At 40.9% G+C, this 21,829-nt stretch overlaps 1 protein-coding gene across 2 annotated transcripts in view; it reads right to left on the bottom strand.

Moving 5' to 3' along the window:
• Ryk (receptor like tyrosine kinase) overlaps positions 1–21,829 on the bottom strand; it is a 69,623-nt gene that overhangs the window by 3,175 nt on the left and 44,619 nt on the right. The window contains exons 8-13 of one of the 2 annotated variants that reach the window (XM_034484208.2): positions 19,021–19,155; positions 16,476–16,562; positions 13,736–13,805; positions 8,407–8,539; positions 7,090–7,199; positions 6,806–6,965 (exon numbers count right to left, since the gene is read on the bottom strand). In XM_034484208.2, coding sequence (XP_034340099.1) covers positions 6,806–6,965; positions 7,090–7,199; positions 8,407–8,539; positions 13,736–13,805; positions 16,476–16,562; positions 19,021–19,155 — 695 coding nt within the window. The remainder of the gene's footprint in view (positions 1–6,805; positions 6,966–7,089; positions 7,200–8,406; positions 8,540–13,735; positions 13,806–16,475; positions 16,563–19,020; positions 19,156–21,829) is intronic. The other variant, XM_034484209.2, reaches the window with a different exon arrangement.

The raw sequence follows: 21,829 nt of genomic DNA, 5'->3' as shown, positions 1-21,829 counted from the left end.
CAGAGCACATCTAAGCCCAAAGCACAAAGCCGGAGGGTGTTATTATCTATTATGAACAAAATCTGGAAACACTGTGCAAAACACACGGATTTTTTTAAAAAGCCTTTTCTAGGTTGAATATCCCTAATGCAAAATGTGCCAAAATCTAGTTACAGAGCTACAGTAAAGAAATTTCCATACCATGAAACTCTGTTTCATGCACAAAATCATTAAAAATATTACACAAAACAGAACTGTGTTTAGACTTGAGTTCCTTTTGTACAGCATACGTATGTACGTATGTATGTATCTATGTAGTCTGGAAAAAAAATCCAAACATTTTGGATGAAGGCTATTCAACCTATACTAGTGAACAATAGCCACATTTTTAACAAAATCTATAAAACAAAACAAAAATCCACAATGGAATGATATTAAATATTAATCCTAATTCCAGCTTCTACTGGAAGTCCTAGGTGTTCTTAAAGTTATATTCTTAGTTTCAGGGATTAAAATTTCCCATCTATCATTTGGAGACTGGGGGTGATAGAGTTCAAGCCACTATCCATGCTGCATGAATTCTCAAGGGGCAGCACTGCTGGAATAGCAAAGTCTTTCAGAATCTACTGTCCTTTCATGCAGTGAGCATCAGGCCATCTGACCTTGGGGTCACTTTGACAGCAGGAGGTATAAGTAACGGGTGCAGTTGAATGTAAGTTGAATGTAGTCTCTATTTTGCAGGTGCTGCTCTGCTGGTGGTAGGTGGTGGTGGTGGTGGTGGTGGTGGTGGTGGTGGTGGTGGGTCTCTCTCGGTAACCCAGGCTGGCTGCAGACACCCAACAACTCCCCTTCTTCACCTTCTTAAACTGCTGAGATTACAGACATGAGCCACCAGATAGAGTTTCTGATCTTGTTATTTAAGATGAAGGACAAAAACTAGTTTTTTCATTAACAATATATACTGACATGGTTTGTCAGAAAGTACACAACTGTTTTAACATATGTTTTAACAACATATCTTAACATATGAGGCTGAGGTCACTGTATGATGAAACTTCTGTGTGGTTACACTGAGAATTTGAAACGCCAGACAGGCTTTAGCACAGAAATCTCCCCTAGCCAGTTAACTGAGAGTAAGCATTACTACTCACTATGTGTGACAGAATACGCTCTCATTTTCTGCCCTGCCTGGCTGGGACCCCAGTGGAGAGCCACAAATGAACTTTCATGGGCAGCTGTCATTGAAGGTACCAGGGTCCTGGATGGCAAGGTACTGAGCTAAAGAGACCTGCTTGAGTCTAAGGTGCATTGTGTTTGCCTGTTGGGTGTGCCTTTTTTCCATTGCTATGTTCCCATTGCTTTCTTTCCTGTCTGTCCTTGTGGAGACAGATGCACCGACTTACCCACCCCACCACTGCTTTCCTGGTAGTTGGTAACTTGCTTCCTTTCCTAAACTTAGAGCTGAAGACAAATCTGCCTGAGTATAAACCATACTTCAAGGCTTGCTCATATCTGATAAGACTGATTTTAGGCAAATGAGGAAGGAATGTCAGGAAGGAATGGAAGTAATCTTCTACATGAGGGATGTGAATGAGAAGGCCCGGTAGCAGAACGTGAGGTGTACGCCCCCACCATGTACATTTTGACCTCCTGATGCCTAGTGTGATGGAACTAGCAGGTGGAGCTATGGGAAGAGTTAACATCATAAGTAGAGCTGCCAGGAATGGGATTCGTGCCTTATAAAGACCTCAGCAAATCCCACTCTTCCCTCTGCCATGTGAAGAAATAGCAGAAAGCAGGATACTTCTGATCAGTACCCTCATGCAAGACTTCCCAGGCTTCAGAGCTGGAGGAATGCAGCCTGAATGCGTTACTGAGTCTATGCACCTTAATCTAAGACACTGCTTAACCTCAAAAACCCGCATATGTAGCATCAGCATCTGCTAGTATGACTAATCTTTAGACACCTGCAAACCTACTCACAACCGAACACTATCACAGAACTGGCTGCTCATGCCACTTTCTCCACACAGACACTTGCACACGGCTTCACTGGAGTACTGGGGTCTCCTACGGGAAATGAAGCAGAAAGGAGGAGTAAGTCTCTGGGAGGAGATGTGCTCAGAGACTCACGAGATCCTGAGAGAGCAGCACTGCAGACAACACTGCCAGGGAATCAACCATGTCTGGAAATACAGCAACTGTTCTTAGCGTAATTCCTATATCCTCATTCTTAAGAAATATCAGGACAACTAACGTTAGAGTAATACAACTAAGCAATATGGTAACATCAAGACTATTAAATCTTAGATCTATTTCCTAAACCAAGGTCTAAACTGATCTTTCATTTCTACATTGTCCTTTTGTCCTTACATTAACTCTCTTAATGTGAATTTGATACTAAAACAATAGGTGTAAGATGGCTGGTGTGTAAAATCTGCAGCCATGCAGGAAACACATAACTACTGAGAATCTTCTAAACACTACTCTAAAATTAGTAATGGGAAATATAAAACAGAAAGAGTTCTCTGCTTTTTAAAAATAAGAAGCATCTTCCAGAAGCTCCAGCTTTCCGTTAGACAGCACCGTAGCTGCAAAGGCTGCTGGTGGTGGGGATGCTGTAAATGCGTCTCCTGAGTGAGTCTACTCAGTACACGGCCATGGCCGTTAGAGCGAGCGCTGGGCAAACTGAGCAGGATGGAACACGCTGCAGATGCACTCTCTGAATGACTGCAGACTCTGCTCCCAGAACAACGTCCACCAATGTCTAGAAAGAAACGGCAGGCACATGGGGAGCATTTGATGTGCCCTATGGCCTAATAACCATTCAAATGCCTTAAGAAGGATCTCCTGAGTGCCATAAATCATGCTGATAAGATTAGCATGGAAGTCATTTCTGTGATTTGTTTTTCCCAAGAAAATGCTTTTTAAACACAATGTAGTACCACAGAGACGAGAAAACCAACATGAAACTCTCAACTGTGCTTTCTTGACTGCACTCACTACTCAGTCGGTGGCAGACTCTTGACAGCTGAACTGTGTCAGCTACTATACTTATCTAAATAATTCAAAGGAGGCATCAATCAAAAAGTATTTTTTTCAAATAAAGGGGAAAAAAGTCATAACAGAAATCTGAAGTTGTGCCTACATTTGACAAAACACAGAACGAGAACAATGCCCGGACAGTTTTCGGAGTGAGGTCATATCTTGGAATACTAGATATTCATAACTAGCTGGATCTGGTTATGTGTACTTCCTAAGCTGACAGTTAAGAGCTGATGTTAACATTATCAGAATCTTAATGTACCAAAAATATGGGATGTTTCCAGACAGAATTACAAAAGCAAAGTCCAAAGTGGCAATGTATTACTTTTATGACAAAACAACCAACCAATGTGTTTCTAAGCAAATCATGAAGACTCCTTAACTATAAGGTTCTTTCAAGGAGAAAAAAGGGTCCTGAGTTACACCTACAAGTGTGCATTTTATACACCCGCAAGTGTGCACTTTACATGTGCAGATGCCAGTGGGAGCAGGGTTACATTTCTTACTTAGTACATGATGATGAAAACTGTTCAGCACCCCCAAGAAATGACAGTGACACCTCCTAGCACTCAGGTGGCAGAGGTGGGTGGATCCTCAAGTTCAAGACCAGCCTGGCGCCGGGCGGTGGTGGCGCACCCCTTTAATCCCAGCACTTGGGAGGCTGAGGCAGGCGGATTTCTTTGTTTGAGGTCAGCCTGGTCTACAGAGTGAGTTCCAGTACAGCCAGGGCTACACAGAGAAACCTTGTCTCGAAAAACAAAAAACAAACAAACAAACAAAAAGACCAGCCTGGCCTACAGAGCAAGTTCAAGGACAGCCAGGGTTAAACAGAGAAACCATATCTAGAAAAAAAAAAAGACAGACAGACAGAACCCCACCCAAAGAAAGCAAACAAACACAACATATGTTCACGGAGTTGTTAGCATTTTTAACCCTAACATTAGAATGTAACAATAACCTTAAGAATTTAAAACAGTATTCAATGCCCCAAACTGAAAAGCAGAATTTTACACTAACAGGCTACCACAGTCACAGGAAAAGACCTAACTATTCCTTTCATCCCAAGTATTCAAGGCAAAAGACACTTACAGGAAGTATCTGTGTGCATGAAATGAGTCTGGAAGAATTTAAGAGAAAAATCTGGTCATTTTCAGGAGTTAGCCACATTAAATGTAACCAAGGGACATTCTTACAATGATATACTAAGCCCAACTCAAAAGTGTTTTGAATAAGACAAAACGGAATACTTAACCCATGGCAGCACAAGCCTGTAATCCTAGCATGTAGAAGGCGGAAGCAAAATTTCATGTTCAAGACCAGCATGGGCTGTAATGAGTGACAACTTTGTTGAAATGGAAGTTGGTGTTCTAAGTTTAGAGAATTCTGTTAAGATATCCATTACTGGATTCACAGTTATTAAAACAGAATGAAGCGGGCCATTTGAGGAGTCATATGGAAGCCTACTGCAATAGATATTTCTTAAAATATATACACATATGAAAGAAATCGAAAGGGAGTCACCAAATAATGGAGGAGTGAATAACCCAACTAGACATCTCTCCACCAAGTGATGCCTCTAGTGACAGGAATGGGTCACATCTAATTGAGCTGTTGCCAAGACGGGCCCCATGGGAACCCCTAAACAACTCATGCTATTGCCAAGGCCATTGGCTGATCTCCAACCAAATTGATGGTAATGCCCTACTGCTGAACACAATGCCTACATAACTCCCTGACCATGGAGAAGTTGCACTGCTGCCTAACTAGCATCTTCACTCTTGAGTGACTAGTGTTTATCGGTGCTCTGCATACTACCAGGGAAGAAAGATAACCATCAACTCAGTTACAAACCCTGAAATCTACACTGTTTACTGTCCTACGTGATACTCTGGTGATAGTGGCACAAATGTGGGAGTGACCAACCACTATTTGTCTGGATTAAAGGCCCACTCCATGAGACAGAACCCATGCCTGACAATGCTTGGGTGACCAAGAACCTGAGCTTAAATAGACCACAGACCTATAAGAAAACCAAATACTATTGCTATGCAAAAGGAATTTAGCAATAAAATGTTGTCGTAATTATTTAATCTCAAATCAGGGTTTCTACCCCACTGAATGTCCTTTGATCATTCAGTTCCCAAATAAAATACACAATACTTTTATTATCATAATAAGCCTTAATCAGCACTAGAGCTGGGCAGATGTCTGTCCTCTACACTACTAGAATCTATTTCCCCATTAATAACCCCAAATTATCATTTGCCATGTTCCCTCTGAGCTGCTCTTAACTTCAACTGGCCGGCCCTCATGTCTATGCTTTTATGACTGACTCACCTAACCCATGGCATCTTCTCCCCTCCTTCTCCCTCCCCTCAACCCCAAGTTGAGAACCCCAAGCCCTGTCTATCTCAGTTTTGTCCATCTATAGGCTATAGGCATCTTTATTCAACAACCGGAGGTAACTTGGGAGGCAAGGTCACAGGGTGTCACTTGGGTCTACCTGCAGACTCTCTTGTCCTTGAGGTCAACCAGGCCTTGGGAGCCGGTATTTAGCATAGCAACAGACCGAACCTCAACAATACTCCTTTTTAGTCCAATAAAAGGCTCTTTTTCCTTTCAAATACAAATTTCAAATACAAGATACAAATACAATTATAACAATTATGAAAACTATAAGGTATGATACATATTTATGTCTAGTCCATTTATATCTGAGTACTGAGGTTATAGTAATTTGTTATAGAACCAGCAAAATTAATATACTGAGGGAAAGAGTGTGCACCAATCAATGTAAATAACTAGCAAAACGGGTCGGTAACACACTATTAGAAGGGAAATGCGTAAACTGAAATGGAAAGGCAACTCTGGATAATACAATAAACCAGAAGACCAAACACAATAAGCCCAGTTCTTCAATGTTGAAACATGAGATCAAATCCCAATTATTTTACAAGTAACGTAGTATTGCCAAATGATGATTTAGGGACCTTAATAGCAAAACTTTTTACCTAATTTCCAAATACAAAGCTACAGTGTGTAACAGTCAAGAGATAAAAACAAAACAAAACAAAACAAAAAACAAAACAAAAACAAACAAACAAACAAACAAAAAACCACATTAGTTTTTCATTCTTTCTTGAGATATAGTCACTATGTACCCTAGGAGGGTTTGGAACTCACAATCCCCCTGACTCTGCCTTCCCAGGGCTGGCATTACAGGCATGTGCCTCCAAGCCTGGGTTGATTATGATCTAAACTAGAATTAAAAAGTCAAGCAACGGGATGGAACCTTATAAGAGATGAGTAGATGCAGCTTCTGAAAGCACATCACTGAGCAGGAGGGCTCAATTGTGTGCTCTGGAAGAGGAGACAGAACTGTGCTGACACCTAACTATGTCAGGACTGCAGATGGGAGAGGCTGGACACTGAGAAGAGACCATGCACAGAAGGTAACCATTCTGGCTTTAGTAGCCACTCTGTCATCCTGAGACCTGTACAAGGAGATGACGAGTGGTTGTCAGCTCCCTAAACCTCAGCGCCTGCCTCGGTGGGGACAGTGCTGCCTCAGCTCCTGTGAGCAGGGAGAACACACAGCATCGACCCAGATCTGGGCCAGTTTCTCTGCTTTAAGTGCGCCAAAAGGGAGCTAAGTACCCGGGCTCTCGGGATGAAAATTTCAAGGAATAGTACCAAGATCTTTATAAGAACAAAACACTGACTGTAGTAGATCGGGAAGTTTTCCTCTCCATGCTGTTGATACCTGGGTTCCAGTACTTACCACGTCGCTCGCACTAGAGAATTCATTATTAACCAGACTTTCCAGAGCCATCCATCTCACTGGCCTGTTCTCGTTATCCCCTAGGCAGTGGTAGTCCATAGGAAACAAGTCTCTGGAAAGGGCATTGTCTGTGATTTTTACTTGAAGAGTGTCGTCGATGCTGAAAAGAAAACATGAAGGTAAATGGTATGAGGGTGTTAAGGTGCAGCATTACCATCCACAGACTGTGTCCCACAGTGTGACTCCAGGCAGAACCCCAAACCCGAGGAGCACCTGACACCTACACACAGTTCCTAGCAGCCAGGTCTTTATGGATCACTTCTCTTCTCGCCAGGTAGCTCATTCCACAAGCAATCTGAATAGCCATATGTACCAGATCTTGTTGGGAAATTGCCTGTTGTAACAGAGGGGGGAAAAAAGACAGTTTGCAGCTACTACAAAGTGAGTTTGGGATCTGATTACCTGAGCCTACAGTCCCGCCCCAGAACACCTCCTTGCACCTACTTACTAAGTTTTTAGAAACCTATTGCTCAACCAGGATGTGCTCTGGAAGCATGGTATACTGTTCATCCATTGCAAAGATTCCTGTTCTGTAACAGGATTTACCAGCTATGTGACTTTATCCACGACACTTTCTTTTGCATTTATATTCTCTAAAATCAGCATTACAGAGCAGCGTCTCGGTGATGCCCGCACAATGAACAGAATCTCTAAGGCAGTATTTCGAGTGACTTGTTCTTTTCTTTTGCAGTAGAAGGTTTTATCATATTATCACCACCACCACCACACTGGGGTCGGGGGCAGCATTCCACTAAAACAAGTCTCTCCGCTGACATGCTCCTCGAGATGCATGCCGGCACTGCAGGCTGGGGAGGGAAGTTCCTCCCCTGGTGATACTCACAGTCCACAGCCTCTAACTACATGGTTCGAACCAGAGCTTCATTCTTTTAGCTTAAACAACATATCATATATATTAAGAGTCAAATACTCAGTGCAGATCTGAGTTTATTTTTTTTATTAACTACAATAAGTATGCTATTATAAGTCTTAAAATCAACTTAGCAAAACCAGAAAATATAGCAGACAGCAAAGCAACAGCCACTCTTATCACTATCACAGCATATCTGGAATCTGATGGAAGGTTCACAGTAAGTACTTGGGTAGTGACAAGAAAGAAACTCTTAAATGGTGACGTCTCATTAAGGATATTCCTGGTTATCTCCCACAATCCTGACCTCCAACCTTCAGTGCTGTGGGCGCCATATGGTCAGACAACTTTGTTAAGATTTCCATTCCAAGAAGGGAAATCCTGGACCATCTTCAGAAGTTACCCCAGAAGGGACTTTGAGATGCTGACATAGGGCATGAGAGGTGATTATGAATGAACGCATGGTGAACAATGAGAAACAGCACGGGCCAAGAGTGCTGCCTTGGGGAACCACAGGCCATCTTCCTGTGCCTCTAAATCAACAGCTTATAAATGTCGCCTGATTCATTCTGAGGTCTTTTGTTTTAAAGTTTTTAGATACTATGCATGTGGTTTTTTAATATCTACTTGCAAAGACATTAGAAATTATTCATATTTAGAGAAATTTTCTCACCTGTGGATTATTGGCTTCTACTAATTTGCACTGCCGTAGAAATAATTTAAGATTCCCCCAATTCATGTATGGCAATACCACCATGGGCTTTTCTCCTTCTTCTATGCACACATGAGTAATAGGAAGAAGGTTTCTAGAAAATAATAAGAGATTGGGAAAATGCAAATGAAATCTAAAACCTTATTGGTTTATCTTAAATTAAAAGTAATAAATACAATCGAAAGCAAAACAAAATCCCAAACACACTTAAAAAGATCATTAAAATATTTATTTTCAAATGTTCTACTTTTCAAAACAGATATAAACAGTCCTCATACGCATGAGCTTTCTTTGTAGAATAAAAATTACTAACATAGAATGAACCCCTTTGTACTAGATTTGCTGAAAGCCATGTTAAGTCCCCAACCTAAAGGACAAGCATAGACAGCTGACAGCAGCTGGGCCAGGAGCACATCATGATGGTGCTAGCCCACTGATTTCATCATCGAGCTTGAAGAAAAAAAGGCCCAATCCAGACTGTGCATATAAGCAAGGTCATCAAAAATCTCTAACTATTCAAACTGTCACAAATGTGAAATGTTTGCAAGAGAATTTGGAACCTGATTTTTGAAAATAAGATTCACTATCTGAGTGTGTGTGTGTGTGTGTGTGTGTGTGTGTGTGTGCTCGAGTGCCCACAAGTGTGCATGGGGGCCCTGCTCCCCTCCCCCACTTGGCTTTAGTTTTCAAACTTGTAACATGTGGGTTTCACTAGTCACAAACAGTTCTTATGTATAAAATAGAACAAGAATGTACTGAACAATCTTGTCTACTTCCTGTGGCATGTGCGTGTGCAGGCACACGGAGACACACACACCTCGTCTTCCAGTGTAATGACACTCCAGCTGATATATGAAAAAAACTCATTTTCCCCAAGGTTTTAAGTATTTAAATAATTACCTCCTCTCTACTAAGCCAGAATAATCACAGACTCAATTTATATACTCACTGTCATATCCTGGGTTGTTATGTTTAATGTATTTTTGAAACACACACACACACATAAAAATACCCTAAAAGCACTATTTATTAGTAAATTCTGTTCCTAGGGATGGTCTCATAAAAAATGAATATGTGAGGGCTAGAAAGGTGACTTGGGAGTTAAGAACACTGGCTGCTCTTCCAAAGGAAGTTCAAATCCCAGCACCCACATGGCAGTTTACAACTGTCTGTAATTCCAGTTCTAGGGAATCTGACACACTCATGCAGATACACTTGAAGGCAGAACACCAATGTCAATAAAAAACAATTAATATGAAACATAAAAAGCTGCATTAACAAGAGGAGTCAATAGGATATCAACAGTGAAAAGTTGCAAACAATACAAACGCCCAAGAATGGCAAAATCATACAACTGAACAATCATAAAATGCAAAGAGCTCAACGAGACTGAGGCACAAACCACACATTCACAGGACAACCAGGAAGACAAAAGGGAAACTGCAGAAATGTACCAAGAGGAGCTGTCTTCGACTTGTGAGACTACAGTAAGTTTCTGCTTGTCCTTTATGTCCTAAGAGTGTCCCCACTATAAGAAGGATTGGTTTCTAAGAGGAACTGGACCCATCAAGGACTTCTGCTTGCATTACAGCTGAAGAGTGGCAGCCATCCCTAGAAGAAAGGTTAGGTACCTACAAAGATCAAGTATAGAGAGAAGAAAATCCAGGTGTCATCAGAATCTACACCCCTGTGCTTTCCCCTGGGCTGCTGGACATTTCCTTCCCAGAAAAAGGGGGAATGCAGGAAGGACTGCAGAACCTTTCCTTTCCAGAAGTGCAAGCACATGCATGTGCTCATGCGTGCACATACTCTCTCTCTCCAACTCAAGCCTCACCTGGAGGATCAACCAAGGCTAACCCTGGCTTCAGGATAACCAAGTGAGCTGGCCACTTCCTTAACCCTGAAGGATCATCCCCGTTCCTTCACTCATGACTGAAATATTTAGCAGAATTAATGGCATTTTGTCCAGACACAACAAATAAGCTAAAAAAATCAAAATGTTTATTCTTGTGGTTAAGTGGTTAAGAGCACTGGCTACTCTTGCAGAGGGACCAGGCTTGGCTCCCAAAACCCATATGGTGGCTCACAACTGACTGTAACTCCAGTCTCAGGGGAATCCAATGTCTCTTCTGCCCTCTTCCCACCCTGTATAATGTGGTACACAGACATACACATATATGCAAAATACCTATATACATAAAATAAAAACTAAAGGGGAAAAAACTCTGGAAGCAGTAATAAGCTTTATGAAAATGTTTCAAAGAATAAATGACTGCTCTCCACTGCCTATTTTATGAAGGAAAGGACGACAAATGGAAAGATCTGAGGTATCTAAGAATGGACAGATGGAGAGCCAAGGTGAGAAGGTGGAGTCAAGGCGGGGCTGTGGGGCTGGGCACAACTGCCTCCTGTACTGAGCATGCTTACAACCTTAAAGCTGCATGTCACTCAGCATTATCAAGTGTCATCACTAAGCATCACTAATGGGGACTTCAAACCACAAAAAAATTACTTAGGGGTTTTCAGATATGAAGTAATCAAAGCAGATTATTTTTAATTCATACAAATATTTAGTTATGATAAAATCTTACAAGTTCCAGTTGAAAAGCCAAAACTAACAAAAAATAGAATTTCAAGATGCTTTAAGATGTGTCAGTGATTCTTAACCGGTCATCACAGAATGTTAAAACACAAAGCAAACCTTCTGAATCACAGACTACATTTCTTGCTGAGGACATGGAGCCTGCATGATAAGCTCTATGGTACTGATGTGAAGATTACTCCTTCAGTCTCACTCTCTGCCTCGCTGAGCTCTAAGTACAAAATGGGCAGTTAGTGAATGAAATCAAAGCAAGTGCAGTCACGAGTACTCGGTTAACAAGCGTGTGGTCAGATGAAAGACTGCAGGCAGTAGAGCACACTAACAGCTCTACTGCCACAACTAGGAGTCTTGATGGCACTTCACAGTGAGATGACAATGAACTCTGACCAACTTGCTTTTCCGAGCTTCACATGTCATTCTGTGGGATGTCTGGGACTGCTAATCCATCAGGTGGGACGCTGTGAAGCAGTTCAGCTAAAGCCGCATGAGAGAATGTTGCAAATACTTGCCTGGAAGGTTGCTTAGCCAAGGCATGCTGAGGACTAAGGTAGATCTAAAGCTACTTCTTGGGAAAAAACCTGGCTTTGTCTCCATTTATTCCTGCCACATGCTTCTGTCCCGACGAGTGCAGCTTTCACTGGGTCAGAGGACTGGCGAGGAGCATAAGCCCATTGAAGGCAACATTCTTGAGTTATGTGACTCAACTCTTCCAAGGGATGCCCTCACTGTTCCTCAACTTTTTTTTTTAAAGCCTCATTTTTCAATGAAGTAAAGTGTTTACTTTTATATTAGTCAGTATCTACATTAAATAATAAACCTAATCCAATATCTGTCTTGGGATCTGAGACTAAAAAAGCTTTTTAACCTCCTACCCTAAACAAAGTGTTTTCTCTTTCCTCCACTTCTGAGACTCACTAGACTTTAATATCACCTTCATCTCAACTGATCAGAAGCCAAGAATTATGTTGTGTTTACTCTCAGTCCAAACAGTTGTCTTCTACTCTTGGCTTGTTTTCTTTACACTACCACAACGCCAAAAATCTGTCTCATTTTCATTACCACTGAACTCATGTTCATGTGGCTGTCATCTTTTTAGGTCCTCAAAAACCAAAGTAAAAACTAAATGAAAAGAAGAAATTTCTATGTATTCAAACTTCTATGAGAGTACCCTATGCACACATCACTGACCCCTCTCACATGCAGAGTCATGATTCACTTTTCAGATATGTGAAATTCTCAGTAGTCATACAAATTAAACAGAGTCTACACAGTAGTTGTGTGTGGAATATGTGCATGTAGGAGTATATAAGTATGTACATGTTTGAGCATGTGCATAGAGGTCAGAGGTCAACATCATATGCCTTAACTGGAACTGGTCTCTGTCTGACCTGGAAGGCACAGAATCAGCTAGGCTGGCCAATGAGTTCCAGATATCAACTTGTCTGCACCTCTACAACTCTGAGTCATAGACATTACCACCTCCCAGACCTCTCTATATGATGCTTCAAACAAACCAACAAACAAACCCAGACTATCAGCTCATCTTGGTGGAACACACCTTTAATCCCAGCACGGGGGTGGCAGAGACAGTGGAGTCTAAATAGTGAGCTCCAGGAAAGCCAGGGCTATATAGAAACTCTGTCAACAAACAAAGAAACAAACAAACAAAACTCTGCCACGGTGCTGATGCTGTGGTCCCCAATGATTCCTGGTCTAGAAGAAGCTGTTAAAGGCTCTTTCTATAGGCACACTTTGTAAAATCATACTATGATTTTAAGAGCATACATAAGAGATAAATTAAATAAAATGTGGTACAGTCATTTAGTAAACAACTAAGTGGCCTTTTAAAATGGGGACAGGGATTTACAGTTACCAACATAAAAACCTAGAAACAGGAGCTGGAGAGATGGCTCAGTGGTTAAGAGCACTGACTGCTCTTCCAGAGGTCCTGAGTTCAATTCCCAGCACCCACATGGTGGCTCACAACCATCTGTAATGGGAACTCATGCCCTCTCTTTCTAGTGTGTCAAGGACAGCATGCTCATATACATAAACTAAATAAATCTTTAAAAGAAAAAAAAAAACCTAGAAACAGTTTTTTTAAATTGTTACATAAAGAAATACATTATTTTGTTAAGGTAAAAACATCCTTTTTAAAAGTATACTGGAAACACTAAAGTGTTGAGATGCCTAATTTATTATAAAATATCTCTACAGACAAATACATAGATGGCTATTTCTAGATACAGAGATCTCAAGTAGACACACACACACACACACACACACACACACACACACACACACGAGTGCACACTCGCAGTACATGGCAGACCATTAACCTCACTGCATCCAAGGATGGTTGGTTATTTTTGGCCCTGGTGCTCACAGCAGTTATGTTTAATGTATACACCATTCTGTCGTATTTGCTAAAGGGAGACGGGTGCAGACTATGTGCAGACTATTTCAGAAAGCTTAGTTGTGCGCATTTACCATTTTCACAGCTTACACCCTGTGCTCTGTCTTCGTCCTTTGCTGTTTGCACACTGTGCTCAATGAGCATGCATTGACTTTATATTCAGAAGGAAAAGAGTCAAGAATTTCCAAAAGAATTCAAATCTGAACAAGAATAACATTCTTAAAAAATAAGTCAGTGTGCTGAGTCGCACTGTGCGTGGTGCCCGCTCTCACCTGTGGTGGAGACCTCTCAGCTTGCAGCTCTCCGTAAGCATCATCGTCACCTGAACTTCAGAAGCTTGGTCTATAAATCAAAACAACAAAACAATAAACAAAAGCCATTGCCATGAATAATACTGTATTTGTTACACTAACATTTCATTATCTAGGGTCAATTTTCATTGTAAGTTACAAGCAGTCTAAAGCCACAGGGCAGCAGACAAACCCTTGCTGAAGATGTCAGCTTTCACAGAAACTCCGGAGCAGATGACAAAATCTGGTTAGGTTCCATAAGGCACATTACGTCTTAAAACCAAAATTACTTGAAAAATCAAAAATACCTGGGGACTCTGTTTTTCACTGACCGTGGGAAGAACAGTATCCTACTCTTTATACTGGCTCCTTAGGGCTAAGATATCTTATATTTTGCACTTTTCTGTACTGTAACAAAGTGTTAGTATGTAGCCTAGGGCGATCTCTAACTTCTGATCCTCTGCTTCTGCCTCCTAAGCACAGAGTACTGTGCCTGGCCCTCTTTTATTTCTAGCTTCTAAATTCATGGATTTTGATCCAGGTAACATATCTGACTTCAGTCTTTGGAAACGGACACTGGATATCTATTATCTCTCTGAACAAAATTATTAAACTTTAAAAAAAAAAAAAAAGCTCCAATTTTCCCCCATAAAAATAAATCTACATTCTCTAAAACAAATCCAAAAACCCAAAACTTATTCTTTGTAGAACTACTATCTGTGCAGCAGGCATAAGATGAAATAAAGCACACAAGCCTGTTAGGGAAGTTTGTCAGCAGTACACATCAACTGGGAATCAATACTCTAAAAGATAACCGTGGAGTAACTCAGTCATGTGGCCTATGCAAACAAGCACCACTGCATGTCCCAGCCCCACAGAAGCCATGACTGGAGCCATGCTAAGGGCTCACTGTGCTTGCTCCTGTTTCCCGCCAGTTAAGGAGAACACAATAGTCACAAGGCAGGGAGCAGTGACGGCAGCTCCGGCACAGAAGGGAAGGCTTATCTCAGGACTGCAGGGTCTGTGCTTTCTTATCAGTATTATTTCCTTTCAACCCTAACTCAGGATTGAATTCAGGATTCATTAGGATGCAGAGAGAATTTATAAATCCAAAAAATACTGCCGTTAAAATATTTCCTTAAGAAAAATGAGAAAACAAAAAGTAGTTCTTTTGCTACACTTGTGGCTCAAACCTTATATTTATAAAGAGTAAAATGTAAAAAAGAGTCACGTAAGTTATACTTCAAAATTAGTCAGAAAGCCCACTATCATCTAAGAAAATAGTAAATGTCTTGGGAGCTAAGGGGAGTTGGCAAACAAACATAAAACAAAATAGCAAGCCGAACCATTTGTTTAGCAAGGGGAAGGAATGTGCAGGGTCTTAAGGCTTTCAGAAGCTTTAAATGGACAATTGTGTTAAATTACAGGCAACAAATTTTTAGAAATAATATATATATGCTCTCCATCTTTCCCGTGTATTCCTTTAAGTAAATTTAGAAACAGTTACTGTAAATCTCAAAAAAATTTTACATCTTCTACTCAAAAGTAATTTCCCCTCAATCTTTGCAAAGTGCTTAATTTCTTTTCAAAAATGAGTACTTACTAGATTGGAAAGAAGAACTGTCTGTAAAGCACTTGCCTTACAAGCATGAGGAACCAATCTAATGGTCATGAAAAATAGCCAGGCATGCTGGCACATGCTTACAGCCCTCACACTGTTAAGGCAGACCCAGATCGATCTCTGGAGCTCACTGACTAGTCTGCCTCGCCTAACTGGACAACCCTGGGTCCCAGAGTGAGAGACCTGTCTCAAAGATCAAGATGAATTTGGGAAAAGATGGCCCAGTGATTAGGAGTACTGGCTGCTTTTCCAGAGAACTTGGGTTCAAATTCCAGCACCTACATGGTAGCTGACAACCATCTGTTCCAGGGGATCTAACACCCTCCCAGGGGGCCGGGGCACCCAGGTGGTACAAATGTACACACACAGGCAAAACATTTATATACATAAAATAAGATAAAAATAATTTAAAAACAAAAAGGTGGCTAGCACTTGATTAAAGAAACCTAAGGTTGACTCCTGGGATCTCTGCATGTATGCATGTATGCACATACGTACATTTAAACCTGCTCACCCACATGGGTGAGGGTAGAGGGTGGCAGTCAAGGTAAGGGTTGTGGAAACAGGCACTTCTTAGGACACTATACAGCATGCAAGAGATGGGGAGGGGGAGAGAATGAAAGGTAAACAATGTATATCTATATAAGGTACTGTGATTATATCTATATAAGGTACTGTGATCTGAGGACAGTTCATTATCTTCTTTATAAATGTGTTAAAAAGAAAACTAATGACAATGTTTTCTTATGTATGATTCAGGATGGTATGACAGAGTTTTAATAGGAAAAATCCAAAGTTAGACACAGCCAGATTAAGCACATGCAATTATGCAATTTAACTACACTTGGAAGCATTTCTAATAAATGTTTAGTAAGTTAAAAAATTATTTTCTATACCTGATGAGAAAAACCTAATTTGCAAAAATTAGCCTGTGAGTCACACTAATATAGACTAATTCAAAAGGTCTGGCACACACTGAGACAGGGGACAGAGTTTTGCCAGTTTGAGTGATTGACAAAAAAAAAAAACAAACAACAAAAAACAAAAACAAAAAAACCTATCATGGAAACAGCATGTAAAAAAAAAAAAAAAAAAACCTACCTTTAACTGTTTTTACGAATGTTTGCTTTTCTTTATTTGGATCTTTTTCATCTACTAAAATCCCATGGAAAATCCGCCCAAAAGTACCTAAAAGGAAAAAGAACAGTTAATGAAGCCATATGATAATCTTCACAACATCACAAAGCTTTCTAGTACTGTGACTAAACTGTGACAGGTATGGCTGCTGTTAATTCTTGCTCCAGAGTAAACCGGACCAAAGCTGTTAAAAGCAATTCAAGCCTACAAAGCAGGTTGCTTTGAGAAATCTTATATCTAGACTGAGTATCTGAGATTATTTTCCTTAATTTCTCTAAATAAACTAGTAACACAGTCAGGCAGAACTGTTACAGGTGTCAGTTGGGGCATCTGATTCTCTGGTAGTTGCCTCAAAGCACCGACAGAGGGAGAGAATAGCCTCTCTTTCTGCAGATGCAGACATCAATGAAAAAAGAGTGAGGAATGCAAACCCTCTGTGCTTCTACCACTCAGCCTCAGGCGAGGTAACCCACCTCCCCGGTCCTGTGGGCCACGTGTGCTCCTAAAGAGCTCGTACAGCAGAGAGAGTCATGACACTCCTGAGGGGGCAAAGCAGGGTAATGAGATGATCTTCAAAAAAAGATTACTGGCATGTTGTTCTTTCTCACAGACCATTTTTTACTTTCTTTTCATAATTTAGAAGAAATGCCTGAAAGAGTTTAGCTTTGCTTGGACACCACACACACCTTGGCTTTAATATCATTCACTGTGTGTGCTCAAGTTACCGATGCCCGTGTAGAAGGTCCCACTGACTCACAGAGTCTGAGTGACATGGGTGCTGCAGGCAGAAGGGTTTGGAGAATTTTTGCTTGGAGCTGTCCAAACACTTCCAAGTCTCTGTTCTGTCAAAGGAGCTCCTTTCACCCCTGCCCAGCAGGATAGACCTCTCCCTTCCACCCCTGCCCAGCAGGACAGATCTGGTCCTTCCTTCCACCTCTCCGCCTGTCTCCTCTTCTCCATACCTAGTCCCCTTTCCATATTCCAAACACAGACTTTAAAGGCAAAAGTAACTGTGGGCGAACCCCACACTAAAGCATGTGTATGCACAGATTACCTTGCCACAGGTCATGCATAACAGTTTATTCCCTTGTACCCTGTCTGGATATCTAGCTATCTCCTTTTAATTCCATCCAATCTGACAGATGAAAAGAGGCGTGTAACTGCTGTTTGATTTGCACTTAGTCAGATTTCCAGTGAACCTCACCACTTTTCAAAATATTAGCCAGTCACATTTTCTTTTCTGAAAGCTAAAGTTCTTAAGAAAACAAAACAAAAAAAAAAACCAAAATCAACAATCAAACAAACAAAAAACTATTATGGCTCAAAAAACATCAAGGAGTGATCACGGGAGTGTTTACAGAATTTTGCTTAATGCCTTGCTTGTTCTTTGACTATTTGTGTTTATTGTCTTGCTTGTTCCTTGACTATTTGCATCTATTGTATTGCTAGTTCCTCAACCTAGAACTGACCTTAATACTTGCATGTAATTAAAATGATATAAAAGAAAAAAGAAGGAGGGGGATGGGATGGGGGTTCTAGGGAGGGGAAATGGGGGAAGGGGATGAGAATATCTAATAAAAAAAATAAAGAACAAAAACATCAAGGAAAACCTAGTTCCAAATTTCCTCAAAGTATGAGCATCCTGTTTGGAAACACAGGAAGTTGGAAGCATAACCATTAACTCTGTAGAAAATGTTGTCTGGCCTGGTTATTCTCCTCAGACTACAGATAGATCTGAGACAGGTTATTCAAGTTAGGACACGGACAACTGAAGGAGTAGCATTCCTACTCTGAAAAACAGACCAGAAATAAGCGTCTTCGCCAACTGAGCACCGCTTGCTCAGAAGGCATCTTAGCTCCTCATTTAGCCGAGGCTAGCTTCCAGGAAAACGGTCCTGTGAGGAACCAGGAAAACACATTCTAGAACGAATTACAGCGGAGGAAACAAGCATCTGCCATCTAACTGTGAGTTGTGTAGTATTTCATTGTTAATTTCTGTCCTCCGATTTCATCATCTCCTTGATCAAGACCTAAAACTCAAAACAGAGAGCAAGGGCCTGCAAGCCGGGGTAGACATAGTCCTGGACATGTCAAATACAGATTCTGGTAAGTCTTCCACAAGCACTGTCTCATCTTGCCTCCTGGCTAGTCTCAGAGTGATCAGGACTAGCACAGTGTGAATTCTACAGAAAGTCTGAGATACTGTGTGATTTCTCTAAGGTCATTCAGGCTACAAATCCTGAGTCTAACTCCAAAGCCCATCCATACACTTGATCATCCACAACCCATGAGAGAATAAACTAATTTAAATATTTTAAATACACCTGCTGGGTACTGATCACTTGAAGTAAGAATAAAATGCACTTATAGGTAACAGATACTTGTCTGTTTTATCACACTTCAAAATCAAGATGTCCATCAAAGCTGTTAGGACACAATGTATAGTCTAAAGAAACGGGAAACGAAAAAACTTTTTAATCAAAACTGAAAACGTAGAGAAGATAAATACCTTCTTGAAGTACATCTTTCAGTGTTATCCTTTCCCTGGATATCGCGATATCCTTCACCTTGGCTTTGGCTTCCAGAAGAGTGACACTTCGCAAGTCGTTCTTCTCTATCCGCAAGGTAGGATAACCTGAGGAGCCAACAAAGCCAGACCAAGCAATATAAATACCCTATTACGGCACTGGGCTCACCTAGGCACTACAGCCTGAGAACTTCAGTCATAGCAATAAATGATGAAGCAAAATAAAAGCAAACTACATACACAGACCAGGGAAGCTACTGATGAAGGACAAGACGTTAAAGAGAGGGGCTGGAGATGTGGCTCTGCAGTTAAGAGCACTGTCTACTCTTCTAGAGGACCCAGGTTCAAATCCCACATGGCAGCTTACAGTCTGTATTACAGTGTCTACTCCAGGTCCAAGAACCAGACACCCTCACAAGAGACATATAGGCAGGCAAAACATCAGTGTGAATAAAATACAAATAAATTCTTTTATTTGTTGTGCCTCCCACAACTCTCCTACTTCCAAATGCTAAAACAAGATATGTTAAAATTATTATTATTGTTATCATTTGGAATGCCTCTGAGACACATGATACAAGGTTTGACTTATAGACTCTAATCCCTCTCTTACTTAGTTTTTCCTCCTAAATGATTTTTCAATAAACCATGTAACAAAAGATCTACTCAAATATGGAGAAGTCTGAAAAGCAACACTTCTCATAAAACATGTCCTCGTCACTTTGACTGCTCTTGTTAGTACTCCTGCAGCCCAGCCTGATCATGCCATTCGGAGGTTCAATTTTAAGTTCACTCAATTTCTAGCTGTTCTCAATACAATGACAACAAAAATACAATTTGCAGCCATAAATTAGGGTTTTCACGCCAAGAAAAAAAAATTAGGATAAAAAGAACAAGGGCTGGCAAACAGAACCTAAAATGGCATTTCTACCAACTTCTAACAGATAATGGAAAGAAAGCACGGAGAGGGACACAGGGTTAGATGATGGGAAGGGAGGAGACATCTTAATTAAAAAAAAATTAATGGGTCAAAACAATGAGCATCGGTGTCTGCCAGACTACTTTATGAAGTCTACAGAGTTGTATAACAGATGCGGTCTGGCCATATCTGAACCCAGTGATGAGATGGCTATGTGGTACGTTTAAATGTACCTCAAGCGTTCTTAGTGTCCTGGATCTGTGGTCTGTTCTGTTGTGTTATGTTGGAAAACTCTTGGTCAATATATTTTTAAGTATTTTTTTCTGTCCGCCCCCCCCCCCCCTTTTCTTTTTGAGACAAAGTCTAACTAGACAGCCCATACTGGCTCAGAACTCATCACCTGCCTCAGTTTCCCACGTATTGGGATTATAGGTATATTCCACTACACCCCATCCCTGCAGTTGTTATTACTTTTTTGTTTTGTTTGAGACAGGGTCTCACTATGTATCCCTGGTTGGCCTGGAACTCACTACATAGAGCTGGCTGGCTTCAGATTCACAGAGAGCTATTTGCCCCTGCCTCCTGAGTGCTAGGATTCATACCTGGCTTTCCTTTTTTAGTCATAAAATAATTGTATTTATATTGAGTTTTTTAGACAATAATTTATGGGGGATGGAGAGAAAACTCAAGTGTTTAAGATCACTTGATATTCTTACAGAGGATCCAGGTCAGATTCTCAGCACCCATATGGCAGCTTACAAACACTGGTCCCAGAGGATCCAATGCCCTCTTCTGACCTCTGCAGGGACTTCACGCACATGGTCACATACACATGCAGGCAAAATGCTCATACATGTAAAGGTAAAAAAAATTTTCCAGTGTTTTGTTTATAGCATAACAATAAATAAATAAATTCTACACTAATGACAAATTTTTAATATGTAAATTATTTTCAATAACGTCCTTAAAATTTTTTCAGCATATATAATCACTGAATTATCTCTTTTATAAAGTCATATCCACAAGTAAGGACAGCCCCTAATGGCAACACTAAAAGGTTTGCCTTTTCCGAGCAGCACTGACCTTTCTATCTACCACAGCATTGACCTCTCTGAGGTTTCTTGTTGCACCTTGTTTCCTGCCACCACCACTACCACCGAGGGAAACAGATCAATGACGCAGAACTGCCCTCCTTGCTCCTGGTGTAGCCTTCACCTTCTTCCTCTATCTTTTTATTACATGAGAGCTGCAAGTCCTCCAACGCTGATTAAGTCTAGGCTAATCACGTGGAAGTCCATATCCACAGGTATAAAGTATCTGGCTGCTGGACTTTTTGTGCTGCTAAGTGTATCTAACTTACCAGCGGGTCCAGGGAAGGATCTGATTGGCTAATGGTAAAGCCTCCATTTCCTTTGTGCTTAGGGTTTTCATCAATGATCATCTTTCCTAGACAAGGTATTTTATTTAGGATTCTAAGTATTCTTTTCTAACTATATCATTCTTTTCATATTTATTAGCTGTAAATGAAATGCTTGCTTCTGTAAAGAGATGCTTGCTCTGAGCAACCAGCTCTAGCTAGCCACCCTGCAGTACAGCTCATTCAGCCGGCTGTCAGAATACTAGGGTGTTGACGGAGTCCCAGTTAATAATTATGTGAGCAATTATACACGTTATACATTTATGGATTATTACCCACATTTTGTTCCAATTCACTGCAGTCACTATTCTCTTGTATACTCTGTGGCTCCATCCTTGGTAAGTGGGATATGTTGCTCAGTCGTATGTCTCAGATTTGTCCTGTTCATTTCCTGACCCAGACCTGGAATCTGCATTTTCTCCTAACAAGTCTGATTCCTCTTTGTTGGAAACAGT

Source organism: Arvicanthis niloticus, chromosome 21 (genome assembly GCF_011762505.2).
Source record: "Arvicanthis niloticus isolate mArvNil1 chromosome 21, mArvNil1.pat.X, whole genome shotgun sequence".
NCBI classification, from domain to species: domain Eukaryota; kingdom Metazoa; phylum Chordata; class Mammalia; order Rodentia; family Muridae; genus Arvicanthis; species Arvicanthis niloticus.
Note: the sequence above shows the minus strand (reverse complement) of the source record. Positions and strands in the feature narration are given on the sequence as shown.